The sequence below is a fragment of the Strix uralensis genome, chromosome Z (genome assembly GCF_047716275.1).
Source record: "Strix uralensis isolate ZFMK-TIS-50842 chromosome Z, bStrUra1, whole genome shotgun sequence".
NCBI lineage: Eukaryota > Metazoa > Chordata > Aves > Strigiformes > Strigidae > Strix > Strix uralensis.
Genome location: NC_134012.1, coordinates 102568097 through 102585632, shown reverse-complemented (window position 1 = coordinate 102585632; position 17536 = coordinate 102568097). Strand labels below are relative to the sequence as shown.

General features: G+C 40.3%; 1 protein-coding gene across 7 annotated transcripts in view; it reads right to left on the bottom strand.

Moving 5' to 3' along the window:
* NEDD4L (NEDD4 like E3 ubiquitin protein ligase) overlaps positions 1-17536 on the bottom strand; it is a 175682-nt gene that overhangs the window by 32753 nt on the left and 125393 nt on the right. For 3 of the 7 annotated variants that reach the window (XM_074857003.1, XM_074857005.1, XM_074856998.1), the window contains exons 7-15: positions 16367-16428; positions 16161-16263; positions 15117-15283; positions 14000-14132; positions 12717-12893; positions 8769-8843; positions 6750-6809; positions 621-752; positions 23-142 (exon numbers count right to left, since the gene is read on the bottom strand). In XM_074857003.1, coding sequence (XP_074713104.1) covers positions 23-142; positions 621-752; positions 6750-6809; positions 8769-8843; positions 12717-12893; positions 14000-14132; positions 15117-15283; positions 16161-16263; positions 16367-16428 — 1029 coding nt within the window. The remainder of the gene's footprint in view (positions 1-22; positions 143-620; positions 753-6749; positions 6810-8768; positions 8844-12716; positions 12894-13999; positions 14133-15116; positions 15284-16160; positions 16264-16366; positions 16429-17536) is intronic. The other 4 variants (XM_074857004.1, XM_074857000.1, XM_074856999.1 and 1 more) reach the window with 3 other exon arrangements.

Genomic DNA, 17536 nt, shown 5'->3' with positions numbered 1-17536 from the left:
TCTCGGTAGCAGCGCTTCTCACCTCCAGTGGAGCAGATAAAGTGACGGTGGGTGAGCTGAGGCTGCGAGGCCGTCTTATCTGGGGTTCACTTAAATGGTTGCTGCTGTTTGCTGTCGACCCGACCATACCATCTTCTGCAAGCTGTTTCAAAGCAAAACCAAGAGAGCAAATTGTCAGAAACACAGTTCATCTAGAATTAGGACACTAAAATTATGTAATTATTTATTATTACTATGGAATATTAAATATACTTGCTTAAAGATCAAGCATTTGATTCCATTGGAAGGGCAAATAATGTATGGTACTATTAATAGATCAACACAACTTTCAAATGCAGTCCTAAGAGTGCATCTGCCTCCTTTTATTAGTTGAGATGTACCTCTCTGTAAAATCTTTCCATTGTAGCAATCAACTTAAACTGTACCTTAACATAGTTTAAAGAAGTAACAAAAAAATCCCAATCATTGCCATTTTTTATAATTATCCTGAGCTGTCATGACAATGCTTAGGATATTTTTTTTAAATTTCAGAGTTCTGAGGAGCTGCTTCAACTGAAATGATACTCAGTACATGCAACATGTTTGCTACCTAAATGAAGCATTACAACAGACCTTCGTACCTGCATAATGGGCCGTGTCCATGTTGTGGTTCGATTGTTGTGATTGACGTAGTAAGTACGGCCCTTTGCATCCTTCCTTTCTTCCCAGCCCGAAGGTAAGCCTGGTGTAGTATGTACATAGGCCACCGAAGGCTGTTCAAGCAAGAAATTACTGTATTGTTATTTTATAATAGCTAAAAAAAAAAAAATTCATAAATCTGTTGTTTAAAAAAAGGAACTTGTTAACTTACAACAGTCTTAAACACAACAAATATACAGAAAAATACAGTTTCTGGTTTCATTTAATACAAGCTCTTCTTCATGTACCTTTGAGTCAAATTTTCTCACAACAGATCTCTCTCTTCACTTTTGCACTTTTGTGTAATTTGTAGATTATGCACAATGACAAAAAAGGAATTCTGTGTTTTAATGATTTTTCCATAGAAAGGTGGATGTTTTTCCTTTTATTAGCATGGATACCTAAGAACTGAAGTAACCATGCAGTCAAGACTTCGCAAGTTCTGTTCTTTTCTTCACCAGAGGGTGTCTTCAATCAGTTGCAAGAAACTACTCTGGGTTTAAAACCTGAAGTTTAACCGTTTTGTTATAGTTACAAATGTTGCATACAGGGTTAGGTGCCCTGAAAATACAATATACAGCCCAAATTGGAGCCCCAACTTTAGTGGGAAAAGATTTTTTTTTTTACTAAAAGTTCCACAAGAAAGACAATGCTGTAACAAAAATATACAGATAATGATAACCTGCCAAAGGCATGAATTGCCATTAAACAAGTTATGTCACTATTCAACACAGCAATTACGTCATTTTGTGTTGCTGATGCTGTCTTGTGTGAGGAAAATATTCAGTGCTTAAACCAATTGGGTATTTTTTCTGGGTCATACAGAGGGGGAAAAAAAGCATCGTAGCACAAACAGCAAAGCTTCTTGAGGAAAAATAGCCTAGAGAGAATTTTTAACACTGACCCTGTCTGCATCTGCATCTGCATTTTAGAAGGGGAGGATGCCCTGGGAGTTGCAGTTCTAGACCATGCACTCTACATAACTCCACTGGTTATGAACCCTAGCCTCCTTCTAGTACGGGTCTCCTCTTCAGACATCACTTGCTAGGAACAGGTATGCTGCCTCAGGACAGGCGTTTTTCTCAAGTAACTGATGTAAATACTAAGAGCTAGAGAGATACAGGAATTTCTGTCATTCACAGCAGATAGACGCAAACTGCTAAACTCTGCAGGACAGGATCTGTGCTCTCTAATGAAGCCCGTGCATTAATTATTGCATCAAAGACTTGGCACGTGCAAGGTGCTTTTCAGTATCTACGTCTAGCTCCTTGGTTCAATATGCATTTAATTATTAGTTTAATCACATTAAAATATACATTCATACATTAATTATCAGGAGACTATAATGCTAGAGATTGCTTCACTCTTTCAAATATCTGCCCTCACAGCAGAAGGGTGATGAAACCTACAGGTCTTCATCACGTGACAGAGTAAAAAACAGTGCTTGAACTGCACTGTTTTACCAATTTGTGCAGTGCTTTAATTCATCATCAGTAACGTTAATTCCTTTGGAAACGGGCAGCTTTGCAGTGCTAAGAAAACAAACTGAATCGGAGTCTGCTTTTAGCATGGCTTCCCCTGAACAGGCTGTAGCAATGTACATGGCACTTCTCTTATGGTGTAAAACGTTAATTTACTGGTTCTTTAAGAATTCCAGGTGTAAATGCTGATGGGTAGAACTGCAAACCAGCACAGCAGACAGAAAGGCCAGACTTGAACTGCTGAGCTTAGTGTGCGTGTTGCACCCGAACATCGCATTTTCTACGAGGATGCAAGTTCTAGAGCGGACGTACTAGTTAACGCCAGCGAACGCGGAGGAAGAAATGGTTCTGACATCTGAGCTAGAGGAGGGACTCGTATCAACGTCCAATGTGCAGAAAGCAGCTCTGGCTGCTGCCCCTTCCACCCCAACACCTGCTGCTCACAAGGACACTTATGAACTCTTCTCAGACTGCTTGGAAAAGAGGAGACTTTTTTACAAGGCCTTTCCTGAAAGAAGCAGGATGCTGCATTTAAAACACGGCTTAAAGAAAGACTGACAGTAAAACCAAATGTCTGACACCAGACAGTGACTGGGCACACCAAGGGAAGGCGGCCAAGAAACACATGGACGCTCTGAGCTGCCCTTTGCTCTAAAGGCCGTATTACCCCAGTGCTCGTTAATCCAATCCACCTTGCAGAGCACTGCAGATTTAAGTCTGGGTCTTTTTTTGCCAAATTTTAAAAAAATCACTACCAACTGCATTATGGCTGAGAGTATAAGAAATACCTGTAGCCACTTACAGCATCCACAGGATGAACACCAAATTAATTGGTAAAACTTAGATGGGTAAAAGTATGACTCCAGTTTCCAGTTCAGTACCTGCAATCCATCCACTAATACCTTAGACTCTAAAAGTTTTGTTTTTCCTTATTTTACTACTTAAGATTCCTCAGTGCAAGTATTCTGCATTTTATTACAAATTATATTTTCTTTTCCTAAAGTATCCGTGCTCTGAGTTACTCTGCAGACTCACTAGGGTGCGGCAAGTACTAAGCCACAACTAAGGCTACTTGGACAGCGGCCTCTGTCTCCAGGTCTGTAGCTGTATTCTCCACACCAACTACACCAAACAAGTTACTCCTTCCACATCCTTATAAACAGTGATTTGTGTTTTACCATCATTCCATTTAAAAATATATATACAGTGCAAAATTACTAGCCAAAGATGGAAGATGTGAATTACATTGCACAGCAGGATCTGATAACTCTCTTTAGGCCTCTGAAGGCTCCTGCTGAAACAGAGGATACATTCTTTTCCTACAGTCTGCATCCTCTGCTCCAGCAAAGTAATTAACTGTAATTCTTGTTCTTGCTTCATATTCTTAAGACCTCTTTCCCAGGACTTTTGCTTAAGTCGGTGTATTTGCTTTTTAAGAGAAGAGCGTATTTGACCCAGTGAGCTGGAGAACTGCCTGGATAATCAAGGGAAATGAGAAAAGATCCTGAGTGGGTCAGAAAGTTGACATACTACAATAGGAAACAGAAAACAGAGGAACACAGATGAGGAAACTAAGTAATATCCATTGAAACAAACTATGAGACTGATTTCTTTCTTTCCCCAATAGTCAAGTGCTGGAAAGACTGTGCTGTGTTGTTCACAGAGCTGCAGGCAGGAAGGAGACTACCTCTGCCAGGACTGTTCTAATGGCTTCCAAACTGTTAATCAGTGGTCAGTAAGGCCACAGTAAGTGGTCTGGAAACACTCCACAGACAAGGTTTTAGTTAAAAATGAGATAATTAAGGTATCTGATACTCTGGGAGGGCTGACCGATTCACTGATTTTCTGGGCCAGGGGATGACTGCTACATGTTCTTACGTGTTTGCTCTATTCAGGCTATTGTCTACAGTACAGAGTAAACAAAAGGTCTGGATAAATCAGGGATTTTAAATTAAAAAATTGAATCATTTAATTGTAATAATACACAATCTATTTACTGTACGATGGCATGCTGCAAAATATCAGCTTTGACTGTGAGGATACAGGAACACAAGATGCTCTAGTTTACGCCACCTGATTTTTCCTTTCTCTTTAACACTCTATCTACCAAAATAAATTCAGCTATCACCAGCCTTTCTCCTTACCATTCACTGTGGGTTAACGCAATCTGCAAAACAGAGTTTGCCCTTCAATCTCCTTTCCATGTAAAAGATATTCTACCACACAGAGTAGGAACTTGGGAGATTTATCAAGAGCCTTTTACCCCAAAACTGAACACTTTTTAGCAACTGTCTTCAGTAAATAGTGGGGGGAAAAAGAAGTGTTATGGTTACGGACCAAACGTCATGAGAATGGAGATGCTGGGACACACGATGCATTAACTTATGTTTTGCTCAGACTAGTTTTACAATGTACCCTTCACAGAGGAGCGGTAAACGTCCTTGGGGATTTAAAAAAAAAGATCCTGAAAAGCAATGTGGTTAATAACCACAGATAGATTTCACCCAACATGTACTTTCTCTACAGTCAGCAACACCTACTTCATTACACACGCTCGAGTGCCAGATCTACTCATCTTCTGTCACTGATCAATATGAAAGGTCAGCCACGCTATCTCTAGGGCGGGTGGAACATTTTTACACTTACACAGAATATTTAGTGTATCAATTTCTTATGAGCTATCGAAATGTTTAGACTTGGACCCGAAGGGGGAAAATTCAGGCATGGTTAGTTTGCATGAGCATGTCCTTTAGGAGCCTCCCCCCGGCCCCAGAGCTGGCCAGGACAAGCCACAAACCCACACAGACTGTTCCCTACTTTGGTCCCGCTGCAGAAGGGTCGGGTGGGGCCGGCTCTCCCCCAGGCCAGCAGCAAGCAGGGATGTGCCACTCCTGGGTTGAGCTGCTGCTCGCCAAGGGGCTCTGCCCGCAGCGCCCTGGCCACCGGGCTGGCGAGCCCAGCAGGGCCCCGCTCCCTCGCCTGGCTGCGGGCCCGGTTCGGCGGACAGCCGGGCTGCGCAGGGGCTGCTCCTGCAGCGCTCCTATCACCGCCCAGCCAGGAGGGCGGCGCACTCTGTGCTCTTCCTGACCCCACGGAGCACCCACAGAGGGGCATGGGCCCTTCTCCAGGCACCGCAGCAGCATTATCCCCTGCAGCCTGTGCCGGGCGGGCGCCCAGTGCGCCCGCGGAACCGGGCTTCTGCACGGCTGGCGCCTCCACGGGCCCCGGCCCAGCCAGGGGCTCTGCAGGGACCCTGAAAGCAGAGCTCAAGTGCCCCAGAAACTCCTGCTATTGACAGCTCGTACGTCTACAAACTTGAGGTGCCTAAAGCAGAGAGAGAACGGCAAGCTTTGGAGATGATGCTCTGGATTGAAATGCATGAATCCTGTTTAAGTCCCAAGTCCCCTCTAGATCAGGGCTTCAGAGTATAAGTGCACGCTGAATGAAGTGGGGGGAGGGTCCCAGGAGTAGCTGCAATATAATAAGGTAAAACATCTGTGATACAGCTGTATTAGTTATGAGTCAGTGACGTTTGAAATCAGTCATCTGCAGAATAATATTAATATTTTGCTCTAAAAAGTATAATCAAGATGCTCTGCCAACAAGACCTTTGCATTGCAGTTCAATATAGCACACGTTTTTCTAATGATTAACAAATCAAGCAGGTTTTGCAAAGACACAAAAAAAATTGCTATTTGCAGGAACACAATACAAGTATGCTCCTCTAAGATGCAAAACCAGTAAATATAGACAGCATTACAGAATGAAGCATCGACACCCAAATTAAGACCTGACATTACCACACATAAATAGAAAACATACCCAAATTTAAATTATATTTCTCTCCCCGAAATGATCTAGCAGCACACATATACATAAAAGCTATTTATGATAGCTACTGTAAAATGATTTCCATGAGATAACTTGCTTCAGACTGACATTTAATCAGGTTAGAAAAGAATGAGATGTTTCTGACAAAGCCCAGTATAAATTAAAACCACTTTCCTTGTATTACACCTTCAGGAAAGCACTTCCAGTATTTTACTGGATCATCAAAGTAAAACTTCAGCCTTAGACCGCTGAACAACTACTGGAAAATGAAAACTGGCATTACTTAAGACCGTTAAGAGCTATATGATGTATCACTGTACCTCCATGGTTCTCAAATTAACGTCAGCTTTAAGAATTAATTAGTCTAATGGAGAGTAAGGGAAGACAGATGCAGGCTAAAACCACAGCTACGTGTATACTGATTTGATGTCTCTAATCCCTGATTCTTTCATTATCAGTTTTTAAAGAATTAGGTATTGTATCTTTCATTTTTTAGAAGCCTATGGCATTTCCTTAGTGCATAGCTGTGTTAAAACTCAGTGACATATCCACATCATTAGAACATGCTCGTGTTTGAGTGAAACTGCAGTGTTTTGAGACATTTTGAGAAAATTTTAAACAGCAACAAATATAACTATTGATTCAGTGGATGTATTTCATTCAACACACTGCTGCTTTGTCAAAAAAAGTTCCTTATTGTACAAGACCTAAATCTACCCATTTTATTTAGAGATAATGCTTGATAAAGAGTATTATTACCGTTGGTTCCTCACCACCTGTGACAGTTGAAGAACGAGCTCTCCTAGATGGACCACTCTGCTGTTAAATGATAATTAATGTTACAGATAAGTATATTGAGTGATGAAGGTCACAGATTACTGTCACATCTTTAGGAGTAAGGAATTACAGACACTCAGATTTATTAAAAGACAGCAATTAGATGGAAATAATGTTTAAGATAATAGCAAAAAACCTGAGTCATCAATCACTGATAACCAAGTCAGAATCTCATATAAAAAACACGAAGGGAACTAATTTCAAGAGTTCTTGTATCCAATTCTTTATGTTCAGTATTGCTAACAATAATAATAAGAACATTTATCCTCAATGTAACATATTCCCCAACCCCCCAATGAATTTTGCATGTTCTACACATAAACATGGAATTTAAAACCAAAATGGATAAGTTCTGGTCATCAGTGAGTGCGCAGAAGTCAGACGAAAGATGGAACTGATACTGTGAATTGTCAGTAAGGATTAATACAGCCAAGAGCAGCACTGTATTTAGAAAGAAAGTATGTATTTAGTTGCTAGAAGATAAGTTATGATTAGCTCAGTAAGGATTAAATATGGTTAAGATGAGGTAACAGCCTTGTTTTAGCGCAGTGCTTTCAGTTCTGCTGTTTTGAACATCTGCTAATGAAATGAGCGTTCTAAAATAATAAAGTGAAAGCCATATCACCAATCCCAACCTGACTACACCAGATAAAGACACTCAGACTCCATCAAGTGATAAGAAACCCGGACTCCATAAAGTGCTATTAAAGAAAGAAGCAGAACACCTCTGGAGCAGACTGCGTCCAGAGTCAACTTTGTCTGGTAGAGAGGGAGGACAGTGAAGGCAGAGACGTACTGGAAACCACCCCACTGTCTACCCAGAGGAGAAAGCAGAGGGATGGATAATCCTTCAGAAGCAGTTCTTTGAGCAACAGCTATTACATGCATCTGTAGGCAGCAAATGCAGATACACTAAACTGCTACAGCATGTGAAAAAATTAAACGGAGAGAAAAACAGTATGGTTATTGTAAATGTCTGCCCAACAGCAACAGAAAGAACAAGCAAAGGAGAGACATCAGCTTTAACAACAAACTTATTGATATATGCTATTTACTCAATATTTCCATAAAAAAGATACACAAATTTGCTATTTGTAGATACATATGTAATGTATTTCTAATAAAAAATTGGTAAAAAATAATCCTGGAAGAAAAGTATAATTTTAAAAAATATCTGAAGAGTTTCATTCAAAAGCTTGTCTCGGGCAATCCTATTTTAAGTAGTCTCTCTACAGCCTGCCACCTTTGCAACCCTCGTACCACAAAATACGTAGAACTTTCTATCAATTAGACCAAAGGTATGTGTGCTTATCACGTGAAAGAGAATCTTTTTACAAAACACCTTTGTATCTTTTCCTGTTTGAAGAATCTACTTAAATAAAATGGCAGAAGTTGCTAACCTAAATCACTCCGATTAAAAAACAACAGATGCAGTGCTGTTCCGTTCTATCATAGGAGGACTATCACAGAAAGGCTCCTTTTAACTACAACGAGGTAAAACACCAAACCCTTTTAATGTTATAGATCTATATATCCCAAGTAAAATCAATTTATGGGACACAAAAATATACCTGCCAGGAGAGTCCTGTGCTGCAAATACAGATGGTGCTACTGCCCTCTCCTACCCCAGCTGAAAACACCCGGTGGAGGATTCTCTCTCTCCACTGAGCACACACCCCGAGCGCAGGGAAGTGCTACGTTAGATAACTCAGGTTAGTGCCACTGCGCTCGCAGCCTCAGGACATTCTTCTCTCACATGAATGTCCTCATTTTAGTTGCTGACCATGATGATACTAATTTGGTATCCATTACTATTTGGGATAGTCATATGCCCATACTGGTTACTGATCTGTATCTGACCACAACTGACCTAAGAAAAGATATTCAGAATCAGACAATGTTCAAACAAAAAGGAAGAAATAGAAGTTAGCTTTGGTTTACCAAGGATAATTGAGACTGTTCTGCAACTGCGTCTGTTACACTGCAAGATCTTAATCTTGAAGAAGGATCTCTTTGCTGGAAAAAAAAAGAAAGAAAGATGTCTTTAAGCTAAAGTGTCTTAAAACATGGGGTTTTATTCAGTACGTTTACTTTTCTCCCATTTAATCCAAACCCCCAAAAAATATTATTTATGTTGCGGTGTTTTAATAATTCTGCGTAAGTTTTAATACTTCTACAGACATATGGCAAGCAATGAAAAATCTTAATTCTCAGTATTTGATCCTGGACTGTTTCAGCTTAACTGCAAAAAGAATATAGCCAATTACGATACAGATTACTAATGTTTTACAGCTACAAATCTCTTTATAACAAAATCTCCTGTAAACAATTAGTATCTACTTCTATTTCACCAGGGAGTGGTACATACAATTTCTCTGTTGACAGTTACCCTTCATATATGCTATGAAAAAAAAGGGCTCATTCATTTTTCTAAAGGAGAAATGTCAACACAAATTCCAATAGAAAAAAGATGGAAAAAAATCTGAGCGATTAAGCTAAGAACATTGATTCTTAGACAAAAATTGAGCAGATGATACTTCTCTTAAAACCAGACATTGCAATGAAAACTGTAGCTGCGATACAGCTCTTCAGGAAGTGAATGCTCCACCTTGGTTTTCATTACTTCACCGTGACATTCACGGGTGGCAGGCATTACTGACAAAAATCAGGCATTAAAAAAAAAATCCAAAATCAAATACTATGGATGAGACCTCAAAGTCTTAAATATTTACTTAAAAATTTAGAGTATTTCTTTCAAAAAAAATTGTCTTAATTTTCCTCTTTGTCTTCTAGCTTTTGAACTTCCCAACACATATCCTACACGATCATGAATTAGAAACAAAAAAGCCCCACAAAAAGCAGATATGCTAGCATGTCTGCTTGCTACTAAAATGTAATTCCTCACAAACCTGTGAGATTTATCACAAATAAGGCGATAGAGCACAGTGGTGTCAAGTGACTGAATTCCAGCCCATATGGGACAGGCTCAGATTATAAAGGGACAGCACCTGAGAAGGATCAATAATTACATTTTCCACTTGCTGCAACACTGGTTTTGGGACTCGCAGCCATAGACGATTCTTCACATCCCAAAATTACAAGAGCTCCAGAGATACTCTCAGGTTTTACTTCTTGGTAACAAACAAGATATTTGCTATCGAATTTAAAAACGTTTCAGAAGGAACTAATGTGCCACGCTAATATTTATATTTAAGAAGGAACTAATATTCTGCCTACATTGGTTAGCAACCATTGCCCTGCAGGATCAATACCTGGTCTACAACATAAGAAATACATCAATATTACAGTAATTCTGAAATATCCCCATAGCTGGTACCAAGAGATTTAGAAGGCATTAAGCATGGCATCAGCAATCATTTTTTGTTACTCTCATGAAAAATCCCATATAATGAAAAGAAAATATACAAATACTGTAGTCATGAGGGCTGGCAACAAAGCAAGCCATGAACAGAGTATTTCTGTTGGAAGGGACATACAAGGATCGATCATCTAGTCCAACGGCCTGACCAGTATTCAATAAAACACAGTATTCTATAAAATCAATCAGCATGTAAATAGCATTTCACTTTAAATGACTTTTCTGACACAGCTTTTCTGTGGCATTTGATTGAGGTAAATTCCATGTACAGAAAGCAGCCTTGGGTAATTCCTAAACTTATTACTTTGCATAATTGGTACCTTATGAATGCACTAATAAATGAGCAAATGACCTACAGCCCATTTATAACTGCTCCCATGGGCACCCTGATGTACCACTGAAAGACAACGAAGCAACACCGTGAGGGAAACTATTTGACAGGTGTATCAGAAACTCCAACTCTTACTTGAAAACATCAGTCCTAAGAGCACATTCTGTTAAAAAAAAAAAAAAAATCAGTGTTTTTAAAAAAAAAAATATAGAAGATGTAATTACACCTTGCTTCTATGTTATGCTAAAGATTAATGTGAAAGTATTTGTCTGTCAAATGGACTGACCAGCAAGTCTGAAGTGTTTTCTGGCATTACACTTGAGAAGTGACAAAATCCTTGAACACACACACCCAGACACAGTCACTCCTCAGCTATCTGCTGGCGATTTGGCTGTGTTGCAGGTTAACTGTGTGTGGCCGGAGAGGCACAGGAGCTGTCTCTGTGTAAAACAATCAAAGGTCAGGCTGGAAATACCAGGCATGCTGGTGGGCAAACCTGGACGGGCTTCTAGTTCCAGCCCCCAGCCTGCAGATCTGTGTCGGCCTTAGGCAAAGGCAGTTCAGAGCTGGCGGGTTCGGGGAAAACCCTGGATCCAAGCTTCCTCCCTGCGAAGCCATGAGGCTGATCCCGCAGGCCTTTGGGAAGCGGGACCAAGAGGAAGCGTCACGTGGACCCAGCTGAGCGCAGGGCTCACAGCCTGGGTTCAGCTCCAAGTGCCACGCTCCTGGCCAAGCTCGGGGATGGATGTCCCTGGGGTCTGCTCGCCAACCTCCCAGCTGGGCAGATTCACCGCCCGTGCCCAGGGAACAGCTCAGACCCAAGTGCTGGATCAGGGCAGCGAGTGCCGCCGCGGCCAGAGCGGTGGGCAGCACAGCCCAGAGCCCTGAGTGGCCTCCACAGCCACGCCAGGGCGTGGATATCCTGACGTGGATAACACACAGTAACAGACATTTTAAACGCTTTGGCAATTTCTTACTTTGCAAGTGCGGTCTGATTAAAATTTTTATTGCACTGAAAAGCAAGATGCTGTCACTTAATGGCTCCTAAGAGCTAGTCTGTATAGGAATATAATTATTGAATTATTTAATTAAGAGAACTTTGCAGCTATACCATTTATTTATTATTGTTAATGTAAAAAAAAAGTAGGCCCTGCTCTTGCCATTGAAACGGTTTGGTTAACCTCCTGCCCTCCAAGCAAACATCTACTAAAATCTGCAGTTACCTGCAAAAGCCCAAGTGACACTCTATGCATATGGTTAGCCAGCAGAGCTGTCATTTGCTAACTAACCTCCAGATAACATTCAAATCATTCTAAGACACCTACTGCACAGGTTTCTTTGTGAAAAACTTGCACCTAATCAAGATTCTATTCAATCAGAACAAGAGTAAATATGATACTTCTCTCTTGAATTGCAAATGTACCTTGATGGCATATACCAAGGATAAAAAAAAAGAATAAATCACAGAATGATGTTCTGTTTAATACTCACAACTGTTTTCTTAACCAAAGAGACATAAGACATTCCCCCCCCTTACAAGTTTATTATCCTTATTTTTTGTGGTTTCATCAGTCTGACAAAGTAATGATTAACACAAATATAGAGAACGTTCTTTGGTTTTACCTCAAGTAAACTCTTATGGTGAGAGACAAATTTTTTCCAAACTAGCCATTTACAAACTTGTGGAGGATTTGACCACAACTACCTACTTTCAATTCTAATCCTTTACTACTCTTGTAGCAGTTGATCCAGGAAACTATGAGGGGTTTATAAAATCCTAATGTAAGAAACCACATGCTTTAAGAAAAACTATCATGTTGTAAAATGGGTTGTGGTTCAAAAAGCGTTAGCAAATTTTTCTCTTTCCTTTGGAAATTACTAGCTTGATACTCTGGTATTACATACTTTGTTTCACTGAAGGTCTAACAGTAGTGGAATCTGAAGTTAAACTCACACAGAAGAAAACATTACATCTGAACTGAGGAATTCTGTTGTTCAAGGCAGTTTGCTCTGTGGTGAAATTACGATGCATTTTTTGGAAGGTAATTTTTAACTGTATGCTCAGGCCTTCCTGAGCCCAGCAATTACAACCCATCCGTGTAACGGATTCAAATTCTGTCAAACTAGGGGAAGAGTACAGCAATAGAGGCTGAGAGAGAGAGAGCAGCATGTCACGTACAATCAAAGAACTGATTTGTTCCCCATTGGAATCAGGAGTGACCTGCAGTCGCCTGCTCAGTTCCTCAGACAGCTCCTGAGGACTGGTTCGGGACACTGGAGATGCAGGAGGAGGTGGCAGCGACAAGCTTAAGGAATCTCCACTCGCACTTGCTTCCTCTGAAATGGTTTCCCAAGGCTAACAAAAGAGAAGAAACTACATTAAGGATTTACAAAGACAGACCAAGTCTGTCAGACCTCACTGGGACAAACACAGGTGTGATAACCAGCTTTAACATTTAACATAACAAACCAATCCCTACAAGACACCAACAAGCATTCTACTCTGTGTGAAGCAGTCACAGGGAAAAGCAGTTTTCATGCTGACTTCAAAGTGCTCTTCATGTTGATGACGACACAATGCTTTATGATTCAGCACGGAAAATTATGTAGATGGAAAGCTGCATAAAAAAGAGCTCTCGCTAAATAAATTCCATCTGAAATTTTGTTCAAAATGTAGCTAATTCTGCATTCTAACTAAAAACTTGTAAGAAACAACTGTTAATTTTAATTTAGAATAAAATGCATAATAGAAAGCACTCATTAGTATCTGCAAATCAAATATTAACAGGTGACAAGTGCAACAGTAGTTTCAGCAAGCTATTTGTTGCTCTGAATAACATTTAGTGAACCAAAACTAACTTTCACAAAGAATTTTGTCTGTGATTCACATAATAAAATATTCCTTAAAGTTGAATGGGATTAGAGCTTTACACAAACTCTCACTTAGGCCTACAAATATCTACCAAATTTAATTTATTTAGTCTACCTATAAAGTAAACAAACACTCACCCTGATTAATAAGATCTCAAAATTCTAGCTAAAACCAAGTATTTTGGGGAAAAAACCCAACAGCAGCTTCTCTTTCCTCTAAATCACAACACTAAAGAAAACTGAAGTACACGGCAGTCTGCTTCCCTTCTTTTTACAACTTAGTCCACTGTTACTCAAAGCAAAATATTGAAAGTGTTTCTATCAACATATATGTAACAAGCGATGCCTGAAATTATACCTGTTTCTCCCACCATTTGCATAGTATTTAATATTGTGCAGACATTATCAGGCACCCACAAATGCAGGAGACCTTGGAAGTATAGCTCTGTTTAGGATCTTTGTGTCACTGGTATTTTACACTAAGGCAATTTCTACAGACACCATGTAAAAACATTGTTATGTATGTTGTATAGTAATTAGCTTACAAATGAGAAGTTTAGTCAACTTCTTACAGCCAAGACCTTTCCATACCTCAGGAATGTCTCCACTCTCCATAGGTTCGGGTTCCAAATCTTCACTGATGTGTCTCCGAGAGCGGAACCGCCTGTGGGCTGCTTCTTGGTTTATCTGTCTGATGTTGTTATCTGAATCAGATCCCACATCACTGCATAGCAGGGAAATGAAAGCATGTGAAGGAGAAAAGAACAAGGAAATAAAGAATGTTGAACTAAAACACCTACTTTGTCCATTGCTTTCAAAACCTCATTAAAGTTTTTGATTATAAAAAATCATTATTGCATATGTCAGGTTTCACAAACAGGAGACCGTTTAATCCCTCAATCAAAGTAAATAAAACTGGCAGCACTTCACAAATGTCGGAGAATCGTAGAATCCCAGGTTGGAAGGGACCTCAAGGATCACCTGGTCCAACCCTTCTTGGCAAAAGCCCGGTCTAGGCAAAGTGGCCCAGGCCCCTGTCCAGCTGAGTCTTGAAGTGTCCAGTGTTGGGGAATCCCCCACTTCCCTGGGGAGATCATTGCAGCGGCTGACTGCTCTTAGTGTGAGGAATTTTCCTCTTGTGTCCAACTGGAATCTCCCCAGGAGTAATAACCTGAGAGAGTTGACGTTTTTTCCTTACCTTTTCAACAGGCTCTATAGAAGAAAGTAATTTATTCCTGTTAAATTACTTGCTGAAAAATTCCACATCTGTCTCCCAGTGTTCTAAGGTACATTGTTAATGCACTGACTTCCCTTCCACCCCTTCACATTTCCTACAATTTCCCAGAATACCTATCTGGATATGCAATTTGCTGGGGGTGGGGAAGTCTCTTTCATTCTTTAAAAAAAAAAAGTTTCCTTTTTAACTATAGATATCTAGACTTTTGTTCTCAATTTACTAGCATATCTGTGAAAATTTTTCCATGAATAAAGTATAATTTCAGATACACAGCACAGCACCAAAGGCACAATTAATCTGTTACCAGAAAGAACAGTGTGCCTTTATATCCTGCTTCGTGAAAGTCTTGCTGAAGACTTTTTCCAGCCTTGAATTTGTAAATTCAGAATGGTTGTTTATTGGAAAAAAATCCCTGCCCTTACTGATAACTTTGCACAGATCCACAAAACGCTGCACTACACTGCCACTTACATTAAACTCGGTCGATGCCACTGAGTAGTCCTGTTGTTGTGGTTGACATAGTAAGTCCGCCCCAGGTTGTCCACCTTTTCTTCCCATCCAGGAGGCAGTGGAGGAGGTGGCAACTCCTCCTGACGTTGAGATGCAGAGTCATTGGAATCAACCACATCCCATCCATGCTTAGAAACAAAGAAAAAAAAAGAATTTTAAAATTTTAAAGTTCAAGAGAAGTTATTTCATTGTTGCTTGCATAGGTGCAGATTCTGAAAATTATTCCAAAGAGAAGTTCAAAATTACTGAAATGTAAACCATATGAAATAGAATAAACTCCGTGGTTACAGTGACACAAAAGGTGAAATCCCACCAGTCTATTACAAGAGGGATTCCAAATGTATTTGGGAATTGGCCGCGTGTTCTGGTGGTGCCTAGGTGCAGATTCCCAGGCAAGGAGCCGGAGAGAACCAGCTGCCACCTCCTGAACTCAGAGACGTATGGCCGGGGCCGAGGGCCCTGCTCCCAAGTCACAAGTGACTGGGGTAAGGCCAGCACGGGCTGACATTCACTGACAGCCCTAGTGGCAGCTGATTCTTAACAGGGATGATGGCTGGTAAGAGTGCTGAGAAGTCTTTAAACCTGCTGTGCTTGCATGAGCTTTATTCTCTGCAAAGTCAACGCTGCCAAGGAAATAAAGAAGAATGTTATAACACCTATTTTGAAATGGCCTCTGAAGAAGAGGTAGCTAACACAGACCATTATGTTTAGAAATTACTTGCAGAGACCTTTTGAATTCTTCTACTTGGCATGACTTCTACTTGCTCACAAACTGAGTCAGACTTTAGAATTCATTGTGGCAGCTGAAATACTCTGAAATACTTGAAATGGTTGCAAAAACACGAGGTTACAGTTTAAAAAAAAGAAAAAAAAGCTGGAGAGGGGAAGGAGACTAAGCTGCTACTAGCACTGCTGCCAGGGGCTTATCTTTCAAGGTACAACTTTCTCTACAATTATAGTTGAATCTCTACTCATTTGACTGCTTCCACAAGCATTCAGCCTTACCTCAGATTCATCCCTTTGATCACTGTTTTCCTCCTCTTGGCCACCATTTTTAGGCATATATGCCATCTTCAGTCTCAAGAAACCCTTTACACGAGATTTGTGGCTAGAAGACAAGGAGGTGCATTTCATTCAACAACCTTTAAATAGTTACAAGTAACAAACCTTGAAGTAAGAAATGTTTTAAAATACAAACGTCCCCCCCTCACCTTCTTGGTCTGAGAAGGAAATCCTTAAATGTGTATGGCCTTTCCATGGTTGGGTCTTCAGTCTATAAGCATTTAAGAAAATGGCAAATTAAAGGGCTTGCCCACAAGAACAGAGACATACAAGAAACAATGACATCACAGGTGCAGCAGAGGTGCTAGAGAAGACGTTTGACTCCCGGAGTGGCAGCAGGCAGAGCTCCACCAGCGTGTTCCCACACACGCTGCAGAACCAGCCACTAGATGCCACTGCAAATACCAGGGATGGGCTGGCCCAAGTCTCTGTAAGGTACACAGCAGTCACCAGCCAGAAAACGGTGGAAAAGACCAATAAACAAACCCCTTCCAACTTCTTCCAGTCACCCAACAGCAGTGTCAGAAAAGCCTGCATCTATTCCAAAGCAGTAGTTTTTCTGCACATTAGAAAGCAATGAAATAAAACTCCTCAGCTGGCTTTTACTTCAAAGCTGTTGAGACTTGCAGGAAGAATTAAGACACTGAAATCCTTTGTGCTGTACATGAGTAATATTATCAGCCTGACAGATGACATCTTCTGATTTCCATTTAACTGTAAGTTTCATAAAGCCTTAAATCTTGACAACTTTCTATTACATGAGAATTTCAGCTTTCTTATCAAGTAAGTTACATCCTTCATGTCTGCGAAAATACGGATACTATAGGTACAAAACTAGGAATTTAGAAATGACACGGGAAGTAAGAGACTCAGAAATCCATGCACATACTTCACCTGCTGATTGTTTGGGGTACTTTAATCGATTGTACAATTTGAGCTGACAAAATTGGAAGCATGAACTGTCTTACACTGAAATTATTCACACTCCAGTAAGACCAGAGATTTAGCACCTTAGATTAACACCAAACTTTCTCAAAATGAGCACAAAGTTAGTGGATACTTCTCAAAACATTGCGCTCGCCTGCCATCCACTAAAACAACGGTAGCGTATCTGTAAAGCTGTAAATCCCTTCCCAGCACTCGCCCTACACATAGCAATACTTTGAGTCCAGTGCTTTAACCAAACCTTTCCAAACACAGAATAATCTAACTCCTGGACCATTATTCATTAAAAGCTTTGTTGTCAGTTGTATTTCGAGGTCAACAAATAAGAACTTAAAAGTCAATCCTAAGGCTTTGCCTGTCTGTATAAAACAAAT